This window comes from Eschrichtius robustus, chromosome 5 (genome assembly GCF_028021215.1).
Source record: "Eschrichtius robustus isolate mEscRob2 chromosome 5, mEscRob2.pri, whole genome shotgun sequence".
NCBI lineage: Eukaryota > Metazoa > Chordata > Mammalia > Artiodactyla > Eschrichtiidae > Eschrichtius > Eschrichtius robustus.
In genome coordinates, this window is record NC_090828.1 from 47,069,250 (window position 1) to 47,096,476 (window position 27,227).

At 34.3% G+C, this 27,227-nt stretch overlaps 1 protein-coding gene across 6 annotated transcripts in view; it reads left to right on the plus strand.

The window, feature by feature from the left end:
* CALCRL (calcitonin receptor like receptor) overlaps positions 1 to 12,820 on the plus strand; it is a 102,526-nt gene extending 89,706 nt beyond the window's left edge. For all 6 annotated transcript variants that reach the window (XM_068544809.1, XM_068544813.1, XM_068544811.1 and 3 more), the window contains 3 exons: positions 5,672 to 5,890; positions 6,046 to 6,087; positions 11,540 to 12,820. In XM_068544809.1, coding sequence (XP_068400910.1) covers positions 5,672 to 5,890; positions 6,046 to 6,087; positions 11,540 to 11,755 — 477 coding nt within the window. In that variant the 3' untranslated portion in view covers positions 11,756 to 12,820. The remainder of the gene's footprint in view (positions 1 to 5,671; positions 5,891 to 6,045; positions 6,088 to 11,539) is intronic.
* The last annotated feature ends 14,407 nt before the right edge of the window (positions 12,821 to 27,227 follow it).

A 27,227-nucleotide genomic window follows, 5' to 3' on the forward strand; every position in this document is an offset into this window, starting at 1 on the left:
TTGCTAGCTGCAATTTAGTATGTCGTTATGTTAGAACACTGTTCAAGCCATTCTCAAGTGTATCACTGTTATTTTCAAAAGTGTGCCATAATTAAGAGGGTAAATTTTAGAAGCTGATTACCTGGGTTTGAATTCTTCTTCTACCTCTTACTTGCTCTGTGACCTTATGCAATTAAACTAATCACTCTGGGCCTCAAGTCCCTTATTTGCAAAACAGAGAATGTAATTACAGAGACTTTTAATTTTTTTTAACAAGAAATTAAATGAGTTAATACATAAAGAGTGCTTAGCCTGGCATGTATAAATCACGGAGCAAGTGCCAAATTTCTGGTTTGTGCTTGGCTACACAAGACAGCCAGTTCAAAAAATCAACACATGGAATTTATTATTATATCTCATGGAAATTTTAATGTACCTTAGTGCAGACTCCATGAAAATTTCAGAGGCAGAAGCATTTCCTTCCCTTGCTACCTGCACATACTAGGAACATGTATAACACATTGTTTAAGCTGTATCCTGAGAAGTCCTAGCTTTGCCTTCTTGGAAAGAACCAGCATTGAAACCTAGCTCTACCATTGCTGGTTGTGTTTCTCAGGGCAAGTTCTGTTTTGTTTTGTTTTGAGCCTCTCTATGCCTTTGTTTTCTCATCTATGACTATGCAGTAATAAGAATAAATACCTCATAGGGTGTTGTAAGGATTGAGGTGTATCCTGTTAAGCAATCAACATAGTGCCTAGAATATAATAAACTCTCAAAAAATGCTTTTAAAAGATTCTTCACTTATAATTTCTACATGATACCATGATTCTGTTTTGAGGAAAATACAGAGAAATTAAGATTCTTTTTTGGGGCCATCCAGAAGCTTACAGAACAAATACAAGGCAAAATTTTATTATAAGAGATCTGGCTCTAGAGAGGGGTATGTGATTCAGAGTACTAGATCAGAGAGGTTCAGGAAGTAAGTAAAAGCACCTAACAAATGAAAAATATAACAGCAATTAACACAATCCTTGGAAGAACTTGTCCACAACAACTTTGGGAGGGAAGAGTAGATGGTGCAGTTAGGATAAAATATCACATAGGAATATAGCCCATCAAGCTGCTCAGTAAGAAAGGAAGTGAAAATCCACATTATTTGCAGAAAGCTTTTTCCATTTTTCTGACCTAACAAAAGACTAGGAGCCTATTTTTCTACCAGGGTAAAATGTTCTGTCCCTGTTTAAGCTCTAGGGCTCCTCACCGGTCCTGGCCAATTCCAAGGTCTTGGGAGGGGCTCTAGCAATTGTTTACATGGTCACATGTTTTTGTACAATTTTTATAAATGAAGAGATTGCAACCACAATCAGTTTCTTTCCACTCAGACTTCCTCTGTCCCATATTCCCTTGAGCAGGGTGATACTGGAGTGTCTACAGCACTTTTGAGATCTTGCTAAGGGGAAGTTGAGAGGGGATACAGTTAATTTGTGTTTGGTGAGAGATGTTTAGGTCACTTCAGTGAGTAGTTAAGTGATTGCTGGCTAATCTAGTAGAGGAATGGCTTCCAGGAATCCTGCTGCCACTGGGCTGATTCACAGGGCTTCCTACCATGACCCTAGGTGGTATCATGATGTGAAAATGTCCTGTTGTACCTACGACCATCTATGTGAACTTTATGGGTATTGGAGTAAAAACAAGTTTCTCCTCTTTTCCTTACCTAGTTTTTCTCTAAGATAGATGAGATTCAGATGTAATTCATCTGAAATTCACTATTCTTGTTCTATTTGTATTTAAAATAAATGGAAGTATTTGCAGAAAATAAAGTAGGATGACTTTCTAGTTTCTAGGTTCACATTTTAAATCAGACTTGCCATTTGGAGAAGCACTTTGCATTTAGAAATTTTTATATAATGGGCATTTAAATTGCAACATTTATAGTGATTTTTCTAATTTATGATTTTTGCATATTAGGATTATAAGATATTCTAAATTCTAAACTTATAAGCAGATAAAATGGCATTATTACTTTTTATTCAATGGGCTGGTAGTAATTTCCACTTAGTCAAAACTTTTAAAACAGTAATGAATGCTTGGGAAGGGAATACAGTAGGATGGGTGGAATAACAGCTGATGTGTTGATTCATCATGTTTCATTCTTACACCTGTTGCAATAGCTTATTCTGCTTTTGTCTTTAGCAGAGACAGTCCTGTGTCTGTAACCATGTTACTTTTCATAGATGTGTTTCCATCAGGATTATAGTTAGCTGTTTATTTTTGAAGCATATGTTCCATTGAATTCTCTAAAAGAATAGTAGAATATTTTTATGCCCAGTTATTTTCATAACACGTGCCTTAAATCAGCAAGTGTATGTTATTTGTTCATTGCTTTCTATATTAAACGAGATACTACCATTATTTTTCTGATTAAAGTATGTGGATATAAATTGCAAATAGTACGCAGTTTGAAATTTTTACATTATTAAACAAAACACAGATGCTAGAAGTCAGGGTGAGAAAAAAGGAAAGAGAACAGCATAGTAGAATAAGAGCCCGAAGGGACTTTTCTGGGGCTACTGTCCATAATTCTATGGAAGGCATAAGGAATAGGCATAGAAGATATAGACAAAAGTAACATATTGACATGGGTAAAGATAAGAAAGAGAGAACGTAGTATTCTGGAAGAGAGAGAGAAATGTATTTCAATAGAACTCTGTTCATTTCTTGAACACTATATATACTTTTTTCACATCTTTATTGGAGTGTAATTGCTTTACAAAGTTGTATTAGTTTCTGCTGTACAACAAAGTGAATCAGCTATATGTATACATATATCCCCACATCCCCTCCCTCCTGAGCCTCCCTCCCACCGTCCCTATCCCACCCCACTAGGTCGTCACAAAGCACCGAGTTGATCTCCCTGTGCTACGCAGTAGTTTCCCACTAGCCATCCACTTTACATTTGGTAGTGTATATATGTCAATGCTACTCTCTCACTTCATCCCAACTTCCCCTCCCCACCCCAATGTATCCTCAAGTCCATTCTCTACGTCTGTGTCTTTATTGCCTCTCTGCCACTAAGTTCACCGGTACTGTTTTTTTTTAGATTCCATATATATGCATTAGCATAAGGTATTTGTTTTTCTCTTTCTGACCTACTTCACTCTGTATGACAGACTCTAGGTCCATCCACCTCACTACAAATAACTCAATTGCGTTTCTTTTTATGGCTGAGTAATATTCCATTGTATATGTGTGCCACATCTTCTTTATCCATTCATCTGTCAGTGGACATTTAGGTTGCTTCCATGTCCTGCTATTCTAAATAGTGCTGCAGCAAACATTGTGGTACCTGTGTCTTTTTGAATCATGGTTTTCTCAGGTTATATGCCCAGTAGTGGGATTGCTGGGTCATATGGTAATTCTATTTTTAGTTTTTTAAGGAGCCTCCATACTGTTCTCCATAGTGGCTGTATCAATTTACATTCCCACCAACAGTGCAAGAGGGTTCCCTTTTCTCCACACCCTCTCCAGCATTTATTGTTTCTAGATTTTTTGATGATGGCCATTCTGACTGGTGTGAGGTGATACCTCATTGTGGTTTTGATTTGCATTTCTCTAATGATTAGTGATGTAGAGCATCTTTTCATGTGTTTGTTGGCAATCTGTATGTATTCTTTGGAGAAATGTCTATTTAGGTCTTCTGCCCATTTTTGCATTGGGTTGTTTGTTTTTTTGATATTGAGCTGCATGAGCTGCTTGTATATTTTGCAGATTAATCCTTTGTCAGTTGCTTCATTTGCAAATATTTTCTCCCATTCTGAGGGTTGTCTTTTCGTCTTGTTTATGGTTTACTTTGCTGTGCAAAAGCTTTTAAGTTTCATTAGGTCCCATTTGTTTATTTTCGTTTTTATTTCCATTACTCTAGGAGGTGGGTCAAAAAGGATCTAGCTGTGATTTATGTCATAGAGTGTTCTGCCTATGGTTTCCTCTAAGAGTTTTATAGTGTCTGGCCTTATATTTAGGTCTTTAATCTATTTTGAGTTTATTTTTGTGTATGGTGTTAGGAAATGTTCTAATTTCATTCTTTTACATGTAGCTGTCCAGTTTTCCCAGCACCATTTATTGAAGAGGCTGTCTTTACTCCACTGTATAGTCTTGCCTCCTTTGTCAAAAGATAAGGTGACCATATGTGCATGGGTTTATCTCTGGACTTTCTATTCCTGAACACTATATTTTTAAAGTTTCATGTTTCCCTTTCAGAGAGAATGCTTTCTTTTGGGGAAAGTTGTAAACTCATAGTAAGTTTATAATTACAGAAAGTAATTGACAGAAGGCCTTGTTGGGTCCCAAATTTTTTTAACTCTAGGATGATCTAGGTTGAATATCAACTGGTTCCAGTATGTGATTCAGCCTCCTCATAAGGATAAAGAGGATTATAGTACTATCATGGGGAGTTGTGAGGATTGTTGTTACACACATACACATACAAATAACGCAGGAAGGATAAACCAAAAAGATGAAAATAGTTATTATGGTATAATACATATTTGGTAAGTACCTAGTATGAACACTAATACAGAGTAGACACAAAATAATTAGCCTTTGCTACAAACAATTATTTCCTTTCTTTGAGCTGAAAATGTTCAGAAGCTTTGGTTTTTTTAATCATAGCAAAATTTTAAAATTTTGCATAAGAAAATGAACTAAGAATAACAATCAGATATTACTCAGCTGAAGGTGGTCCACGATAATTCCACCATAAATTTATTTTTTAAAATCTAAAAGTCCATTAAAATTGATGTACTTTTTAAATTAATAAATCACAATTCCATATCCAAAGGAAACAAGGACGCTATGTTAAAGAGATATCTGCACCCCATGTTTATAGCAGCATTATCCACAATAGCTAAGACATGGAAACAACTTAAGAAGTTATGGTATTTATACACACACACACACACACACACACACACACACACACACACACACCACACAATGGAATACTATTTAGCCATAAAAAATAAGGAAATCCTGCCACTTGAGACAACTTGGATGGGCATTATGCTAAGTGAAATAAGTCAGACAGGGAAAGACAAATACTGTATGATCTCACTTATATGTGGAATCTAAACAAAGAAACAAACAAACTCATAGAAGAAAGAGAACATATTTGCGGTTCCCAGAGGCAGGGCGTGGAGGAGGAGGAATTGTAGGAAGGTGGTCAAAAGGCAGAAACTTCCACGTTTAAAATAAATGAGTATGAAGGATGTAATGTACAACATGATGATTATAGTTAACACTGCTGTATGATATACATGAAAGTTGCTGAGAGGAAATTCTAAGAGTTCTCATCATAAGGTAAAATATATATATACAATTTTTGGTATTTATATGAGATGATCGATGTGAGCTAAATTTATTGTGATGATCATTTCACAATATACGTAAGTTAAATCATTATGCTATGCAACCTAAACTTATATAGTGTCACTTATATCTCAGTAAAACTGGGAAACAAATGAAAAAAATTCAGTAGCAGAAATACAAATTAATATTTTGGCAAATATTCTCGTCAATAGAACATATTCTTGTGTACTGAAAATATTCTAAGATTCATAAAATCAAAGATCCTTCAGTAATGATTCTTAATATGAAATATGAAATAATTTCCATATGCCATTTTATTTTCTTTTAGGTGAATCTTTTTTTCCTATTAAATATTGTACGTGTTCTTATCACCAAGTTAAAAGTTACTCACCAAGCAGAATCCAATCTCTACATGAAAGCTGTGAGAGCTACGCTTATCCTGGTGCCATTACTTGGCATTGAATTTGTATTGTTTCCATGGCGACCTGAAGGAAGGATTGCAGAGGAGGTGTATGATTACATCATGCACATCCTCATGCACTATCAGGTATGGTGTTCTTGCATCAGGAAGTTGCCTTGTGAAATTTTGTTTTAAATTTACATATAGCTTTGGTTTTATTTTTAACTATATGTGCATCAAGTTGGTTACAAATAATGTATCTTTTCCATTTGGAATCAGATAATTCTATTTGTCTTTTACAGGGTCTTTTGGTATCTACAATTTTCTGCTTCTTTAATGGAGAGGTATGGTGATTGATTTTATTCCTCTTACCAATTTGTATTTGCAATACTTTTTTCCTTTAAAAAATGAGACAGAATTATAAATTCCCTAAGAACAAGAGTTTCAAATTCCATTTCTGTCAGGAAAAAGAACCATGGAATCCCTTTTACTAGATGTAATTCTCCTTCCCAAAAGTTCAGGTCATATTGGAGTTCAAGGCTAGGGCAAATTCAGCCTCACTTTAAAATATTCCATCAATGACTTTTATTCATCTAGTCTTTCGACCTACCTTTTGAACTAATCCTACTAATTCTGGACTTTGTCCTAGGTACAATGTTAGGCAATCCTTATCCTCATAGAACATACACTCTAATAGGAAATAAAATTGGGTCATTTTTACTTTCCCCCTTTCTCTGGTTTTTTTTTTTTTCTCCTGGGAAGAGCTGCAGTGGGTTAGGAAACAGAACAGAGCCCTCTGATTTGTAATGTGGAAATGTGCTTTTGGTTATTTCAAGATTTTTTTCCTAATTGGGAAGTTTCAGGCATCTTAGAAACTGGTACCATATTTCTTATGCATATCAATAGGGCTATAACTCAGTGGTTTGAGCTATACTGATTTAGTTCTTTATATGATTTTAATCTACTTGACAAAAATTTAACCTGTTGGAGGATTTTGGCAAAATTCAGTAAAGTTTAGAAATTCAGACAGCATCTGATGAGACATATATTTGGTAATGGTGAAGCTTATCACAAAGCTTCAGATGGGCAACACATGGAACCAGTTGGCATAACTTTATAAGAACCATTTCTATACAACTAATCAATGTCGGAAATCGTGTACCTGTCATGAAAAACTATAAAATATTGTTTTCCCTTGTTTATGTAATATTTTACTTCTTTCTCTTAGCATACAATAAAATTTTATATTTGATTTCTTAATCAATTTTAAGATATAGATATTTATTTTATATATTTATTTATTTATAATGGCGTATAGAACTATCAAACATAGTGGACTATATTTCATATCTTTAAGTGGTGTCTCCATGATTCTTCTGCTGTATCGAGGACAAGAGTGACTTTTTCTGAAGTCAGTGAGAAGTAGGGACAGAGAATGCAATTAGGAAGAATAGATACATCATCTGTTTTGATAATAAAATTCAATTAGCATTTATTATATAACTCTATAAATTCATTATTGTATAAACTGTATTAGACAATCCAATTTCTGCCTACATAGGACTTTACAATTAAATATAGATGAGAAAGCTACAGACAATATGCCGTAAAGCATGTATGAAATAAGTAAGATACACATTTGCATCTGCAGAAACAGATTTGATTTTTATAAAGGGTATTTTTAAAATGTACAAATTATAACCACTAGTAAAATATTTTGTGATGGAAGGCAGTGTAGAATAAAGGCACTGACACAGTAATGCATTTAAACCCAAAGATGCCATTTTGTTCCTGGCTGTAACATCTTAGGAAATATTCTGAACCTCCAGGAGTCTCAGTGTGTACTTTTATTAAAGGGAAATTAAAGCAAGTTCCTTACAGAAATCTCACAGGGATTAACGTAAGCTAGGAATATAAAGTTTTTAGCACCATGCCCCACCCACAGTAGATACTCAGTACATTATAGATTCCTTTTTAGATTTGTCAAATCTCTCATTTACAAAAATATATGTACAAATGGGAACATTAATCATATCGGAATCAAATCGCAAAATGGCCCTTATATTTAGAAAAAGTGCCCAGGGAATATATAAATTAATGCCTAACACTCTTATTGCACTCTACCTGTGTACGCAAAAGAGACACGGGCCTTGATCTTTTGCCATGTTCTAAAGTTGAGAAAACTTTGGCACTGGAAAATTACAATAAAAAATCTTTGAGCCAACTTGTTACCAAATCCTTCATCATCGCACAACATCTCCAATATCTGTCCCCTTGTCTTCATCTCTAGATACAATCCCTGTTTGTGTATGATTCATTTCTCATCTTAAGAAATACTATAATGCTTCCTTTTTTTGTCTCTTTGCCTCTAGTTTTTCCCACTCTCATAACATGAAGACACAGCTGCCAAAACCATTTTGTGTGGTTCCAACTATGTCATGTACTTCTTGAAATCTTTTGCTCAGGCTTAGTTTCCTTCTTGCTTTCCACGTTAGGTCAAATAGCTTGCCTTTATCTTAATATCTCTATTTATTTTTTATTCTCACATTCTATTTTTATTTCTTAGCCAAAATATTCCTATTTGCATTTTTCACTAGTTAAATAACCGTGGCTTGACAAGTACTCAGGTCACTTTCATCTCATCTCTAGTCCTCTCAATCAAAAAAATGTGCACTGTTAACATAAACTAGGGACTCTAGACATCAGAAGGGCCCTCCCTAGTCTCACGGGTATCTTTAACAACACCTGAGAGTAGATATTTTTACAACATGAACAAAAAGATTTGTTGAGAATAACCAAACTCACATTCTGTAATGAGAAGTAGGTAGAATTTTTATATAAAGCTCTATTAAACACCTTTTAATTGATTTAGGTTAAGCAGTGTAGAGTTGGTTTCTTATCAGGTACTAATGGTCATATAAACCCATATTCTTTATATTGTACAAAATTATATATTGCAATGTTATATTCTAAAAAGTTGGCCTAACTATTGATCTAACACTTACGTGTAAATCAATGAAAACATTTTCATATCTTTAATAACATCAGGCAGGCTCTCTTGCCTTCCAATGGCAATTTTCCTTTTTATCTTTCCCATTACATTCTTCTCATTGTAAGTTTACTGAGAGTGGCCACTTTAATGTTCTGTTGAACAGGTGTGATGTTGTGTTAGAGAAAGCAGATGAAAAAAATAACATCCTTATAGAGAGTACCATAAACAAACAGATGTCTACAAGGCCTATGGGTCTTTAATTACCTTTATATTTAGCTTCAGTAAATAAGTCAGGAAATTGGCTTTCCATGGTTTTTCTGACAATTTAGTTGCAAGGAAGAAATAGGGTGATGATCTTAATCAAGTAGATATTTCAAGAGCAAACAGTCATATGTTTCAAAGCCATTTTGGCTTTTAGAATTGAATTTAAGCTTTCCTTGTTAAGACTATAAGTACTACTCTCATAGCTAAAATATTTCTTCATGTCAGCTTCTTCCCAACATTTATGTAGAATCTTTTGTACAAAGCTACATTCCACTCCCTTTCAAACAGAAACTATATAGCACATGGATTCAATCAGTCCAGCTTTTAGTAACAAAGTGAGAAGTTAATTAAGCATAAAAATCAGGATCAAAAACAACTCCCATTAGAAATACCTAGATAATTGGCCAAATGTCATTTTTGTTTTAAATCTCTGAATATTTATTTAAAAGTCATACTCTAAAGCCATTCCATTTGTCATTTGCTTGTATTCTTGAAGATATTACATACGCAGATGGTATTTTTTAATTACCTTAATTTAAATATGTTATTTGGAGAACTTAGAAATACGTCACTAAACCATGAGAGAAATAAAGTATAATTTTTATAAGATAAATGTATTCATTTTCCTATAAATGCTGTTATTTCAAAGAAAATTTATGTAATAAAAATTATTTCCTTCAGATATAGTTGCCATATGTAAAGAAGTAAGCTTGAAATTCCTGAAGTTCTGAATTTCATATTAATAAAACAATATATTGCATTCCTAACTACATAATTTTTGAATTATAGAGTAGGGAGACGCCTCCTGGAATTTCTAATAACTCATTCTGAATTCTTACTAAAGAAACTGATTGACTTTATATTTGTTTGTTTTGTTTTTCTACATGTTAAAATATGAAATGAGACAGTAAAACTTTGTGTTCATTTTAAGCGACAGATTAGAGGAGGCTAACAGGACCTTAAAGTACCCCACAGAGCTGCAGACGTCCTGGGAATATCTATTCGCTATAGATTGTTTGTAATTTGGAGAAGAGATAAGAAAATGAAAAGACTTAAATAAGCAGCCCTATTTTAAAGTTTAATATTGATATGTACACATGAACGTAATGAATAAAAAGTTGAGGAATTTATGTAATTCGTAGAAAGTTAAACAATATTGCATGAGTATGTTTGTAGGACATGAACTACTAGAAAGTTGTTTTTGGATGCTCAGATTCCCTTTGGGGAAACAATCAAAGGGTCAAAGAGCAGTAGAGATTTGGGGAAGACAATTCAAAGCTATACATGCTTTGCAAAGACACAGATCAGGTCACAGCATGTGGCTAATACATTCTTAACCTAGAAGCAGACAGGAAATGTACAGGTGATCGAGTTGGAAATGCGTTTGATATTCTCATTTATGCTCACTGACTCAATATGAAGAAAATCATCTGTGTCTTGTGTTCAGTTAAAACCAAAATCATTGTATATGACCTACCTAGTTCTGATCTCTATCCCCAAGCAGAAAAGATGGAAGAGTCATTAAACTTCAAATTTATCCAGACAGAGGGGTATCTAAATACAAAAAAGTGGAGTGGTGACATTCCTAAACTTTTTTTTCCCACAATAGTCGTCCCATTATATGTTCAGCGCTGTAATTATCTGTTCAACACTTTCTTCCCTCTGGGGGTAAGCTCCATGAGGACAAAAACCTTGCTCTTTTTTTTCCAGAATGTAGCTCAATACCTGGCATATGCTAATCACAGTAAAAGGTTGTTGCTGCTGCTGTTGATGATGATGATGATGGTGACAATGATTTATATGCCCTGTATCCCTGTTTTTAAATCTTTTTTCTCTCTTCTTTTATATTTCACTAATTATCTCATTCTTTTAATAAACATATTGATACAAAACTAAATGTTGCACATGCCAACTTGTAAGTGAGGGTGTAGATTAACTATTTGACAGCAAGACATTCATGTGCCTTTTTAGAGCTTCAAAGAGAAGGCATAGAAAGAGAAATACGAAGTTTTCTGTCGTCTGTACTAAAGTATAGAGTAATTGCAAAGATTTCCTAATATAAAGATAGTTGACTCAATTTCATTTTTTTTTAAATTAATTAATTAATTTATTTATTTTTGGCTATGTTGGGTCTTCGTTTCTGTGCGGGGGCTTTCTCTAGTTGCGGCAAGCGGGGGCCACTCTTCATCACGGTGCGCGGGCCTCTCACTATCGTGGCCTCTCTTGTTGCGGAGCACAGGCTCCAGACGCGCAGGCTCAGTAGTTGTGGCTCACAGGCCTAGTTGCTCCGCGGCATGTGGGATCTTCCCAGACCAGGGCTCGAACCCGTGTCCCCTGCATTAGCAGGAAGATTCTCAACCACTGCGCCACCAGGGAAGCCCTCATTTTTTAATTAAGAAAATAAAGTAATATTATTCACTCAATATCAATGCTTTTTTAAAAAAAAAGCTCTTGTACATAACTTATTGTACTATTAAACACATTATCTTCATTTCATTTATGAATTGCTCTTACCCTTTCTGTTTCTTCTTGTTTTATAGGTTCAAGCAATTCTGAGAAGAAACTGGAATCAATATAAAATCCAATTTGGAAACAGCTTTTCCCACTCAGATGCTCTCCGTACTGCATCTTACACAGTGTCAACAATCAGTGATGGTGCAGGTTACAGTCATGACTGTCCAAGTGAACACTTAAACGGAAAAAGCATCCACGATATTGAAAACGTTGTCATAAAACCGGAAAAGTTATACGACTGATAATAGAGCGTGTATTGCTGAACTATTTTGTTCCACTCCTAACTCAAGGACTTGGATCCATGACTTTACAATCAGAAGTCTTCAATATTAAATGAATTATTTGAAGGTGACAAAGAAAACCCTCACATGAATTCAGTAGTGTGTTGATAAATGTTTCACACTAGCTCCGTGGGGGAAAACAGTCCTGATTTGTCATTTTTGCCAGTTTTTATGATGTAAGTACTCCCACCATGGCTGATTTCAAGCTACCAACTTGATATCACTGAATGTGGAGTTGGGTAAAAATGAGCACAGTCAGTTGTTGTAGGTTGGTGTGAGCCAGCTCTAGCACACCACTGCATGAATCCACAAATAAATAGACCATAAAAGTTCATAGACACAGTGGGCACAATTCCACTCCTGTTGCCTAAAGAGACCTAGCTAAGGCCTATAGACTTGAAGGAAAATGAGCTTTTCATTTGTTTTTAAAATCTTAATCCCATATTCCTTGGTGAAATTGATTGTTTGCCCAGAAAGTATTCTAGCCCTTTTTGTTTTTATTTTTTCATGTGGACCAGATAAAGAATTAATTATTCCTGTTTGCTTACCCTCTTCTCCCCCCAAAAAATAAATGAGCAGAATTGCTGTTGGCTACTCATTTGCTGATTCATCACAGTTATACCCCTTGTCATATCCATTTTTGAGGCTTGATGAATAGCATGTATGATACGCAATCCTACTTTGGTATCATTAGGGAGAAATCTTGGATGATACTACAAAACATGTGGTCGACTACTTTCCCATCTTACTACACAAGTGGGAAGGAATTTGTGTCCATATACCTGTAAATAGAAACTTTGCCCCTTCCATTTCTACTATGTGGACAAATTAGCAATTATTTTACATGAAGGAAATCAATGAAGGATTTCTTATTTTCTTAAAAGTTTGTAAAAAAATTGTGAAAAGTAAGCTTGTAAATACTCTGTTATTCTATTTTATAGTCTCAAATATATACAATCTAGGTAATTTTTTTAAAAAACAAATACTTAATGTAACAATGTGTGCATGTTAATATCTGATACTGTGTCTGGGCTGATTTTATAATAAAATAGAATCTGGAATTCTTTATTTGGTAACTATTTTAAAGACAACCAGATGCCAGCATCAGAAGTTTGAGAAATATCTATGATAAGATATAAAATATTTATTTAAAAAATCCTCAAGGCCATTGTTTTATTGAATATATTAGCTTTGGTGATTCATACCTTAATAATAGATATGTTTGACATATTTCCTTTTTTATTTTGATGATGAACTTTCATTCTAATCCAGAAAATTTAAATGACTCCTATGAGAAATGCCAATCTGCTATTCTTATGGGTTTTACCCCATTAAAAAGATTACTTTTCTGACTTACTATATGAAGATATATAGCTTTGGAAATGCTGCAGGCTATTTTTTAAAATTAGAGGAATACAATATATATCGTATACAATGTTTTAATATTTTAATAGAGATACTATATATGACGATGCAATATAGTGAAAGACCTGAATGTATCAGTAAGGAAGAATTGTTGTCAGAACATTTATGGTATAATTAAATTAAGATGGAAGAAATCCTCGCTAATGAATTAAAGTGACATTTAAATGGGATTCATTTTCCCTAACGTCATTTTCCACTGATTTCTGAAAAACAAAATGCCTTCAATTAGTGAGTCAGTTTTGGCAGGAGAATTCATTACATCTATGTGTTATTTTTTGTTGTTGCTGTTGTTGTTTTTGTGGTGTGTCAATCTGCTTAAAATGTATTAAACTAATGACTTAGTCATCATAGGTTGTTTCTTAAGCTGTCAATAGATGGTAAGTTCAGAAGTCATTTGAAATTGTCCAGGTTAATTATCTAAATTAGTGAGAATTCACTTATTAAAAGGCCTGGTCAGTAGATTTATGATTTATCTATACACATGTAAAAGCTGTATTGTTAGTTTCAGATTTACGGATTTCAAAACAAGCTGTTATAAAAAGGAACTCAGGCTGTTCTGAACTTTCTAATGCCTAAATTATACAATAATTCCTTTAAACAATCTCACTTTTTAGCTATTTATTATTCAAAGACACAGATTCAAATCCTTTACCGGCACTGTTCATATATTTCAGCATTCTTCCAGACAAGCTATCAAGTCTCAACCATAAATGACAGTAGAAAATGTCAAATTATCAGCGAGCATTATATTAAAAATACATTGTAACTTTCAAGTATTTTTATTGTGCTTTTATCATATTAAGTTTAGATCAGATTTCCTTTGTGGCCAGGATTTATCTATTGTACCATCTTTAGGTGAAGACAGTCCATGATTAATCAGTGTTAGTTTTGAACCCATTTTTTTTTAGAAGTAATATTTTTAAATATTAGACTTCTCTAAAACTGAAGTACTAATAATTAAGATCTCCTTTGTATCTTACTCATATAAAAAAGTAAAATCAATACTATTTAAAAGCAAACTTCCTTGGTATCTAAAAACTTATTTGGGGAATTTCTAACTTTTAAAATGCAAATCTGCTACTTTTCTGAAAGTATTTGTGAAAGTCATTTTAATTTTTAAACAATTCTAGTCTGTCATTTTTTTTTAATTTCTAAAGTTATTTAGTGCATTTATTCATAAAATATTCATTCTGGAATTTAGTGTTTGTTCAAATGTAATCCAATGTACATAGAAGTAGTGGTAGCTATAGTGCTGTATTTATTGCTTGATAATTTTTTTTAAATGTGAACTTCTCTAATTTTCTCTTGGTTTTAATATGCTAATAAAAACCATTTCTTTTGTTTCTAAAACATACCCAAGATATTCTGATCAATTAAAATAACTCATGTTATGCTTACTTAGTGTATATCTCTATATTTTGATTGTATGAAAATATTAAAGTTATGAGCTAAAGTTGATTTTCACTCATGTTTACTGGAATACTGAATAATCTAGATTACAAATATAATTCTTTACAGCAATCAGTGTAATACTTAAAATCGATGACTATATCACCATTACCCTCTTTGAAGTCTTCCGTAAATCTGTAAATCATTCCATAAACTGGTTTGTTAAAATTATGAATTCATCTTGTAAGCTAGAAAATTCCAAATTCCTTCCTAGGAATTCGCAAATTCCTTCCTAGGCTGAAAGAAAGGAAAAGATTCCCAGAAATAGGAAAATGCAAGAGATTTGTCTCCTTTCTCCATTATATTCACTGTATAGTTTTGTGTTGAATAGCAGAAAGAAACAGAAGGAAAAGAACTATTTAAAAATATAATTTTCTCATTTAAAGTTGTTTTTAGTGTATTATATTGGTATAGTATATTTACATATATTCAAAGACGTGTAACCATCACCACAGTCAATTTTATTACATTTTTATGACCTCAGGAGGAAACCATGTATCCTTAGCTATCACTCTTCTATCCTCCCATCCCTGTTCCCACCCAAGCCCTAAGCAGCACTAACTTACTTTCTGTCTCAATAAACTTCCCTATTCTGGACTTTCATATGAATGGAATCATATGGAATATGATCTTTTCTGACTGACTTCTTTTACCTATAATGTTTTCACAAGTTCATAACTTGTTCCAATTTCATTCCTTTTTATGAGTAAATTATTCCATTGTATGGATTTACCACATTTTGTTTATCCATCTGTCTGCTGATGGACATCTGTGTTGTTTCCGTCTCTTGGCTATTATGAATAATGCTGCTATGAACATTTGGGTACAAGGTAATTTTTTTAATATATATTTTAATTTCACTTGGTTATATACCTAGAAGTGGAAATGTTGGATCATATGTTAAATACATCTGAGGACTGCTAGACTGTTTTGCACAACAGCTGGACCATTTCACATTCCCACTAGCAGTGTATGAGGGTTCTGATTTCTCCACATGCTTCCCTACACTTGTTATTATGTGTCTTTTGTACTTTAGCCATCCTAGTGGGTGCGAAGTGGTATCTTGTGGTTTTAATTTGTATTTCTTTGGTGGCTAGTGACGTTGAGCACCTTTTCACGTTTTTATCGGCCATTTGTATATCTTTGGAGAAATGTCTATTCAAATACTTTGTTCATTTTTAATTGGATTGCTTGTAATTTATTATTGAGTTGAAAGAGTTCTCCATGTATTCCGGGTACAGTTCCCTTATCAGATATAAAATTTGCAAACATTTTCTTCCATTCTGTGGGTTGTCTTGTCACTTTCTTGATGGTGTCCTTCATAGCACAACAGTCTATAATCTAGATGAAATACAATTTATCTATTTTTTTCTTTTGTTTCTTAGGCTTTTGGTGTCTTATCTAAAAATCCTTTGCCAAATTGAAGGTCATGAAGACCTACTCCTACAGTTTCTTCTAAGGAATTTATAGTTTTTGCTCTTACATTTAGATCTTTGGTCCATTTTGAGTTAATTTTTGTATATGGTGTGAGATAAGGGGCCAAATCCATTCTTTTGCATGTGGCTCTCCATTTGTCCCAGTAATACATGTTGAAAAAAATTATTTTCTTCATTGAAGAATATCCTTGTCTTGGTATCCTGATCAAAATCAATTGACCTTAGATTTATGGTTTTATTTCTGAACAATTCTATTGGTCTCTCTTTGTGTCCAAACTACATGTCTTGATTACTTTGCTTTGCAGTAAGTCTTGAAATCAGGTAGTGTGAGTTGTTCTGTTTTATTGTTATTTTTCACAGTTGTTTGGGCCATTCTGGGTCTCTTGGAACTCCATATGCATTTTATTTTTTAAATTTTTTTTAAAATTAATTAATTAATTTATTTTTGGCTGCTTTGGGTCTTCGTTGCTGTGCACGGGCTTTCTCTAGCTGTGGCGAGCGGAGGCTACTCTTCGTTGTGGTGCATGGGCGACTCATTGCGGTAGCTTCTCTTGTTGTGGAGCACAGGTTCTAGGCACGCAGGCTTCAGTAGTTGTGGCTCGCGGGCTCTAGAGTGCAGGCTCAGTAGTTGTGGTGCACGGGCTTAGTTGCTCCGCGGCATGTGGGATCTTCCCAGACCAGGGCTCGAACCCGTGTCCACTGCATTGGCAGGCCAATTCTTAACCACTGCGCCACCAGGAAACTCCCTCCATATGCATTTTAGACTGAGCTTGTCAATTTGTACAAAGAAGCCTGTTGGAATTCTGATAGGGATTACGTTGAATCTGTCGATAATTGGGAGAGTATTGCCATCTTAATGTTAAATCTTCTGATTCATGAACATTAGATGACTTTACATTTACTTAAATCTTTAATTGCTTTCAATAATGTTTTCTAGTTTTCAGAGTATAAGTTTTGCGTTTCATTTGTTAAATTTATTCCTAAGCATTTTATTCTTTCTGATGCTATCATGAATGGAATTTTTTTCTAAGTTTGGATTGCTTATTGCAAGTGTATAGAAATAAAATTAACTTTTGTGTATTGATCTTATATCCTTCAACCTTGCTGAACTCATTTATTAGTTATAACATATTTTAGTGGATTCCTTATAATTTTCTACATAAAAGATCACGCCATCTGCAAAGAGACAGTTTTACTTCTTCCTTTTGAATATGAATGCCTTTTATTTCTTTCGTGTCTAAACATCATGGCTAGAACATTCAGTAAAATGTTGAATGGAAGCAACAAGAGCACATGTCATTGTCTTGTTCTTGATCTTAGGGAAAAGCACCCAGTCTTTCCTTCTTAAGTATGTTAATTGTGTGTTTTTGTAGATGCCCTTTACCAAGTTGAGGAAGTTCCCTTCTATTCCTACTTTGTTAATTGCTTTTACCATGAGAAGGTGTTGGATTTTGTTAAATGCTTTTTCTGCATCTGTTGAGATGATCATGTGATTTTTGTTTTATATTTTATTGATATGATGTATTACGTTATTTAATTTTCAGATTTTGAAACAATCTTGCAGCCCTGGGATCACCTCTCTTGGTCATGGTGTTTAATTCTTTTTATATGTCGCTAAATTCAGTTTGCTAGTACTTTGTTGAGGAACTTTGCATCCATATTCATAAGAGATATTGGTCTGTAGTTTTCCTTTTTTGTGATGTTTTTGTCTGGTTTTGGTATCACAGTAGTATCATCCTCATAGAACGATTTGGATTGTGATCCCTCCTCTTCTGTTTTTAGAAGAGTTTGTGAAGAAGAATTCCTTGAAGAGTTTGTATTAAGTCTTCTTTGAATGTTTGGTGAAATTCAGTGGTAAAGCCATCTGGACTTGGACCAGATAAGGGCAGTTTTTTGATTTACTGATTCAATTTCTTCACTTGGTATTGTTCTATTCAGATTGCCTATTTCTCCTTGAGTCAGTTTTGGTAGTTGATATTTTTCTAGGACTGTGTCCATCTCATCTACTTTAATTTGTTAACCATACAGTATTGAACAATCACTAAGGCCACAAACTGATTTTTGGCTGGAAATTTTATAAGGAATCTTGGACTGGATTTTTTAAAACCTGTATTTTTTTTTTTGCCATCTTGGGACTAATAAATCACACCAAAAAAAAAAAAAAAAAAAAAAAGTCTCTATGCCAGATTTCACCTGCTGTGTCTATAAACTTGGGTGAATTCCATTTTTCTCAAGGTCCCCCAAATGTGATATAGTTCCTAGCATGCTAGGAATTGACCTTCCTTACCACCTATAAGCCTGGGTGGGACCTGTAAGTCAAGCAGAAAGCCAGTATTCCTAGGAGGGTTTTATAGTCATTGGCTCCATAGAACAGTCACACTTTCTTCCCCAAATGACCATAATTTAATGACCATCATTCTCAAAAATGACACTCCTGGTTAAGGCCTTTAGTACACAGTCTATTTGTACTATTACATACTGGTAGGAAGGAGGATTCATTCTTACTGAACTTATTCAAATAACTATATTATCATAAAAAGTTAGAATACTTAAGTTTTTTTCCTAAAATTCTTGGGAATCAGTTAGAATCTATTATTTTTAAATGTTTTATTTCAGTTTAAAAACAAAATTTATAATATTATTTTGGGTTAGATATCTTAAAATGAAAGAGAAAAGGTTTACTGATAATATCGAGAAAATAGAATGCTAAAACAAAATATTAAAAATATTCCACACAAATAACAATAAAAATATTTTTCCTTATCAGTTCTTTCAATTCTGTGAAATTAATTCTTGGTCTGGTGGATCTCACATTAGCAATGTCACTAAGATGTCTCTTGTGCAATTAAAAAAGTTCTCAAAATCCTGGTTTGCTCCACTTGGTATGGTCTGAAAGTTTGTGGTGCACTGACATTTTGGCCTTAGCCAAAATAAAGCTGAGAATTTCATCAATTTTTTGGCAACATAAGCATTATTAGTGACATTGGCAAAGGTAGTTTCAGTGGAGTTTTTGAGACAAAATCTTGATTAGAGTGGGTTCCAGAGAAATGGATTATCGTAAAATACTTTTTTGAACAAAATAAAAAATAGAAAACATGACATAAAAATAATAGGGCAGAATCAAATCCAATGCATCTAGGGCTTAACCTACATATTAACAGATTTTCAACTTGGATCACAAGCAAAACCGTATCTTTGAGGTAGACAAAAGACAAACCTAAAAACCTTGAAAATACAAGGATCAGCAAGGGTAGGATATCAGGGAAATCAAACAAACAAATGAGAAAGCAATGGTCCTGAGGAGGAATTTGGTTTTTTTAATAAGGCATCATTTGGGGAAAATAAATGTACTTTATAATGCTAAAGAGTACAAGTCCCAAAGAAAGCATAACATATATGAATACCTGTGAAGTTATGAATATATAGAAGAAATTACAGGAGACATAAGGGGAACTAGACAAAAACACAAAAGTAGCAGCAGACTTTAATTTACCTCTCTCAACAATGATAATGTAGACAAAAATATCAGAAAAAAACCCCAAAAGACATAATTAACATATTTAGAAAAGTAAACCTTCCAAACTACTTTTATAAAGTGAGAATATCATCGAATTCAAAATATGATATTGCACCAAAGTACTACAACTAATATCTTATGAATATTGGTAGATAAAATACTAAAGTAAAATATTGGCAAACAGAATTCAATGCATATTAAAAGATCTTTCACAACCAAGCAAGATATATTTCAGGAATGCGAGGATGAATCAATATTTAGAAATCTATTAACTTAATGCACCATAGTAATAGCAGTAAGGAGAAAAATATCAAATAATCATCTTCAATGAGAGTGGAGAAGCATTTGACAAAATTCATTTTATACTTAATTTTTAAAAATAAAAATAAATAAGGAATTTATATACAGACACTTCATTTACATGATAAAAGATACCTCAGCCCCCAAATCATCATCATGTTAATAGAAAAATACTGGAAGCTTTGTCCCTAGAGTCAGGATCAAGATGTAAATGCTTACATATCACCACCATTATTTAGTATCCAGCTAAATGAACCAGCCAATGTAATTTGACAATGCAGAACAAAATAAAATTAAGCAAAATAGAGGTAAAAAATATGGAAAGGAGAAGAAAACTATCAAGATTTTCTGATGATAGATACGGACACACCTGGAATGTTAATCTAAGCAGTAAGAGAATTCAGAAATTTAGGAACATACAAAGTAAATGTGCAAAAATCAATATTTTTCCATATATACATACACCAACCAGGTAGAAGATGCAGTGGGAAAAAAAGGAGCAAATGCCATTTGTAATGGCATCAAGAGAAATAAAACATATAGGAAAAAATTAAGCAAGAAATGAATGAAATACATTTTAAACACTACTATGGTCACAACAGAGGACATCACTTCATGGAAAGACACCATGTTCTTGAATAGGAAGCTCATCATAAAGATGTCATTTGGTCCCTAAATAAATTATAAAGTATTTATGATCTAAATAAAAATAATAGTAGGTAGTTATTTTGAAATCAGATGTGCTGATTCTAAATTTCATATACAGTTGTCCTTTGGTATTCTTGGGGGATTAGTTCCAGGGCACTCCTCCTCCCTGCCAATACCAAAATCTGCAGAGGCTCAAGTCCCTTACATAAAATAGCATAGTATTTATATATAACCTATGCACATCCTGTATACGTGTCTAGATTACTTATAATATCTAATACAATGTAAATACTATATAAATAGTTAGTAAATACAATGTAAATGCTATGTAAATAGTTGCCGGGTGGGTGGCAAATCCAAGTTTTGCTTTTTGGAACTTTCTAGAATTTTTTTTTCATCTGAGGTTGGTTGAATCCGCAGATACAGAACCCTCGGATACAGAGGGTGGACTGTAGGTTAATAAAAATAAATAGTCATGAAGATTCTAAATAACAGTGATTAGGAGATAAGCCCTAACAGATGTTATGAAACCCAATTAATAAAACAGTGGTAACGGTACATGATTAGAACAGAGAGAACAGGAGGAGGGGAAGTGTGTATACAGACCACTCTTTGGAGCAGAACACAGTAATCAGAATGGGGAGTGGAATGACATTATCACCCAGAGAATCATTAATTCTTGTCCTTTCCCACTTTCTCTTCTTTAAAAATGTGCCACCTCTGGAATACCAGATGTAAGAAATGGGCATAACTGGTAGTGGTTGCTCCCTTGGCTTTAAAATGCCAAACGCATTGAAACTATTACCCGTTAAGTATAAAAGTCTGTAGAAAAAGCCATCCTCCTCATTAATTTTTGCCTGGGAAAAAAGTAGAGATGCCAGTTGTTTGTTTGTTCAAGTTACAGTTATAAGCATATAATTTCAGTGATTTCATAGACTCATGGATGCCGAACTACATCTGTGGATGACCTAGGAGTACTTAAACCTTAAGTAAATCCCTTTAGCCTACATTTTCAGCAAAGTTGAATGGTTAGTCTTTTGTTTCTAAATTCCATCTACAATTTCTTCTCTCAGACTCCAGCTAGAAGGCATTTCTCAGGCCTTCTGAAAGCTCAACTATTTTCACCATACAATTTTGTTTTAAGGTATTTCTTAAATAATTTTGCTATTTCAATTTGTCCTTTACATTTTAACTTTCCTTTGACCTTTTTCTCTTTATCTTATCTCAGGGTATATATTATATTCCAACCATTATTGTCATAAATTTTCGGTAAACACATTTATATATTTAAACCCTAGCCTCTTATTGTTTGTTGCATGTCTTAGTCTGGTCAGTTTCCAAAACAAAAATACCATAGACTGGGTGGTTTAATCAACAGAAATTTATTTCTCACAGTACTGGAGAGAAAGCCCAAGTTCAAGGTGCCAAGATTAAAGTTTCATTCTGAGTCCTCTTCTCTTAAATTGTAGGCAGCTGCCATCTGGCTGTGTGCTCATATGACCTCTTCTTCGGGCATGTGGAGAGAGTAAGCTACTTGGTGTCTCTTCTTATAGGTACACTAATCTTTTTCTTTCAGGGCCCCACCTTTATGATCTCATTTAACCTTAATTACTTCCTTAGAAGCTCCGTCTCCAAATACAGCCACACTGGGGGTTAGGGCTTCAACATATGAATTTGAGAGGGATGCAAACATTCAATGCATAACACGTCATTATTTCATTACAAGTTCTCTGTGTACAACCCATTACCTCATAATAAAGCAAACAAAACATAACAAAAAACTAAAATTTGCATTCCTCCTGTAAATCAGATAGTGCCCTCTTCTCTGAAATGAGTTCTGCAAAAATTATGTCATTGCTTAAGTCTATTTCCAGACAGTTGCTGATGGTTATCTTCTTCATAGGACAGCTAGTTTCCTCACAAACTTCAAAATTCTCTTTCCTTTAAGGTTCATTTTGGTTACTTTAAACTTTTATTTCTTTGTGTTCATGTAACAAATGCAGCCAGTCATTTTTCTCTTTTGGATTCTGTGTCCAGGAAGCTCGCCCAGCTGTATTATTTTTATTTTCACTGTTACTTAGTCATACAAAGTCTGTATAAGAATGTTCTTTATCTCTGAGGATATACAAAGAGTTCTTTCTATGAAAAAAACCTATTTGATCCAGGTCTACACACCCAGGACAATTTTCTAGACTGCAGTTTACACTCCAGTGTGTGCTCCATAAATTTAGGGTAACCACATACATTTGTTTGCTTGAGTCTGGGTTTGTGGCTTATTGTCCTGGCATCAATTACAGCTTAGCATTTGCAGTACTGGCCTCAGATCCATGAGAAAGGAGCTATGTTCTTCTCCCGGCACTTCAGAGACTCTAAGTCTTGCTTTATTCTAGCTTGATCCCTTTCCATGTGACAAGGAGTTATCTGAGCCAAGGAAACATGTCCACCTAAAGCTTAGCCCTCCCCTTCTAACCATATCCTGAGAACCCTGGGACCCCAGAGTTTCCAGCTCCAGTGGCTTCTGCTCATATCCAGGAACTGCACGAGTCTTTTAGCTGGATTCTCCTTTCATATGATGGACCTTGCCTCTTCTGTGCCCATTCCTAGTCTCAAGAAGTGGCCATGGGATGGGTGTTTACACTGAGAAGTGAACAGAACTCAGATGCGCAAGCTGAAATGAACACTTACATCCACATGAGAGGCCCCATCAGTGCAAGGAGGAACTGGGGATGGACAAAAAAGGCCCTTCTGGGGGACAGGCACCGGTTCATCCCATACCAGCATGTTCCTGTACGAAACTCCAAGGATCCTAAGAATTCTGAGAAACCTAAATTTGAAATTTATCTTCTTGGGTGTTTTGAATATTTATGTGTAAAAATAGGTATAGAAAGTTACCAAATAGTGTTGTGGCTTCCTTTATATACTTGGAATATGTCACATATACAGGCTTTAATTTGTACCCTTGCCTCAGGCTCCACAGATACTAGGGAAAAGCCTGAGCAATTTTCTCAGAATAAACATTTCTTAGTTTGGATAATGAATTATATGTTCCCTTATTCACTTCTACTCTAAACCTTCCCTGACCCCATTTGAGAAGTACATATTAAACGGTTAAACCTTTCTTGTGTTTTCCTTTTCTTTTTTACCCACAGATGTATTTTATGCTTTTATTATGCACACTAAAGCGCACATTTTCCCATTATTTTCAATCAGTCATAACCTAATAATTCTTCACAATAACCATGAAGACAGCTAGTTTTACTCATGTTATTCTAATAACTCTATTGATCAAATATTATACCTGTGTGGTCCTGTGAAGCATGGGCCACCTCTGAAGGTAACTAACAATCTCTGTCTTTGACTTGCTAAGTGGAATTGCAATAGGATTCCTCCAAAAGTCATGTTTCTTCTACTGATACATTTTAAACCCGGATTCACTGCTGTTCTAAAGATCATTGAAAGTTCTTTATTTCCTGGCATTAACATAATAATTAATATCTACTGCATTCCTAAACATTGACTTAAACATCAGAGTTTGGGGGGCAGTTGTTCTTTCTCTAGAGACACTCGTTCTCACAAAGAAGCCTCTTCCTCAAAGGATCCTCCCACTCCCTCCTGCACAGAAACTGTGCAAGTTGTCCTCTTCTCTGCTTTTTTTCAACCTCCAAATGTAGATATTATGTATGATAAATAGAAACTAACAGAAAACACTGCTTTCCCTTCTCTTTCTGCTGTAAAAATGCACTCAGTTCTGTTCCATGTGAGAAAGATTTGCCCTGCCTTTTATCTTTCTTAAACTTCCCTTTTGCAGGTGTCTGCAGACATTTCTATACCCCTGTCTAAAGCTAAAGGAGAAAACTCAGCACTCTGCATGACCAAAATCCTTTGTTGGTTGCCTGCTACTCCTGATCCTTTGCAGACACGTACACCCCACTAAGATGCTCATGGGTTCTTTCTGCACTGTAGTCTCTTTGTTTTGTGCCTCCTCACTGTCTCTGGCTCCCTGAATAGCTGTAACAACTGCAGAGACTTTCTTTTCCCTCTACCCTATCTGCCCAATAGGATGTGTTACCTTATTTCCTGTATTACACGGCTTCCTCTATATTGTAAGAGCTTGGTACATAGTAGGCACTCAATAAATATGGTTTCTCTTCCCTCATCTATTAAAAAATATATTTGAATCTGTAAGGCAAATGTAATCTTCAGCTGATTAATAAAACTGAGGCTTCGCAAACTTATGTCAATGTCATACTGTTTCCAAAATATCAAGTTAAGACTAGAAATCGATGTCCGTATTTGATACTAGAAATAGTATCAAACTGTTCATACCAAAAAGAGACAGTATAGAATAAAATACTTTACAAGAAAGCCCCTCAGAAGACCTTTTACTGTCATTTGATAATAAGGATTTGGGGGAAGAATCTGTCAAAGAAAATGAGCTGAAAGGCAAAGACATGATTTTAAAATAATGGCTTCCAAAATAAGGAATTGGCAAAAAGTCCTTTGTACAATGTCCCATCTACAAAATAGGAACATTTTTTTTTTCCTGACAGTCTATTGTCTCTTCTATCTCACTATGAAAGTAGATTCATCCTTTTATACTCCGATTATTTCCTGTTTGAGTAGTCAGTCACCAGTGGCTGAAAGAGAAAGAATCATTTGTTGTTCTTTTCATTCAATTGATATGGTCACTCAGCTATCTCAAACGGTGGCCAGGCCAGGTCTCATTGGCTGTCTGACTCTTTGCAGCCATGCCCAGCAAGGTCAGAACACAGAACCAGAAATGTGGAACCCAGTGGGGATCATGACCCTAAACTGTGCTCCATGACCTTGACTTGTTTATGTGATCTTTGAATATCCATTTCCTCAAATGCAGCTAGCAGTGGCAATACAAAAAGTTGAAAACTCACTGTTTCTAAGAAGTTCTAAAGAATCAAGAGGTGTCAATTAAGACATAAAGTGACAGGTAAAGATTTGCAAAGCACGCGGAAAGAAATTTTAAACTATAATGAATACGAAGGTCTTGTATGATTAAGCAGGAAAATATGTAGCACTGTTGGTAATTTCCAGTAAACTATTAAATCAGCTATGCTTTAACTGTCACAGGTGTTAGGCCACAAGGTGCCCCAGGGGAGAACAATTTATTCTATGGCTTCCAGAACACATTTGATTCACATCCTGTCTCCCATGTTATTTTACAATGTATTGGGATTGGCCAAAAAGTTCATTCGATTTTAAGTAAAAATAAAAGACACATTTTTCATTTTCACCAAGAACTTTATTGAACAACATATTCTCTAACCGAACAAACTTTTTGGCCAACCCAATATTATATTTATCAGATTACAAGATAAGCATATTTGGATGGGCTAAAAATCAGCCATCTTTCAAAGCTTCTATTCCCCTGGGGTTTGTGGATAGAATTCAGGGGATACATGAATTTAGATGCACAGAAAACTGTGTTTATTTTTATTAACTGCTGGCTGAAATTCAATATCTCCTTCAATTACAAATGTAGGCATAAACCACAATAGCATTAGTAATATCTGTGACTTTGTCACTGATATAAATCACAGATATAGTCATATCACATAGTGATTGTTGCAGATATCTGGAAATGATTTTTTTCTGATCACCAATATTTTAAAACTATGATAGTTATTAGACTTGCTCTTGGATCTTGTTAGTTAAATTTATTAATAAGGAAGCACATGTATGATGGTATCACACATTTGTTTTTTATATTTGGATAACTAAAGTTCAGTGTAATCTATTTCTTTCGTACTCTATGTATTTTATTTCAGATATTTAAAAACATTATTCTGACAAAAGATCCATGGGCTTTACCATACTGCAAAAGGGGTCAAAAATATACAAAATAGTGACAAGCCATAGTTTATAAGAGTAGTAGTTCTCAAAATTGAGTGTGTATCAGAATCCCCGGAGAGCTTGTTAGAACACCAATTACAGAGCCCCATCCCCAGATTTTCTGATCAGCCAGTCTGGGGGGACCTGAAAACTTGCATTTCAAAGAAGTTCCCAGGTGATGCTGATTCAATTGGTGCAATGACTAAACTTTTTAAATAAATGCAACAGCATTGCTTGGAAGAAAGAATAGGCAGCTCTTAAAATCAAAGCCTAGAATTGTTTAAAAATACTACAGGGATGTTGGCAAGGAACAGTTCAGAAAAACGTGAAGGTCACACACATTAAAAAGAAATGCTCAAATGATTTTCTTACTATCAGAGCCCAGCAAATCCACTGTATGAAGATTTATGTCTTAAACAGCTGGTTTCCTCTCCTAACAATAACAATATAAATCAATAGAAAATATCAACACCATTATCAAATACAACACACATTTTTACCTTGATTAAGGAAAGAAATCTGCAAGTTAAGATGTATTTTCAAATGTATATCCTTCAAAACTCAGTGTCTTTAAATGTACCATGCATGTGAAGTCTCCCTTCTAAGTGATGAATGATCCATTGTAATGATAGAGAACTCATTCTATTCCTCTTATTCCTACCCAGGTCACTTTGCAAAAACCTGTCCAAGACAGGAAATTTTTAAATCCAATTGCATATCTTGATATAAACTGATGAATAGTGAAGGAATCTTTACATCTATAATTCATTTAAATTCTGAAGGTTGATCTTGT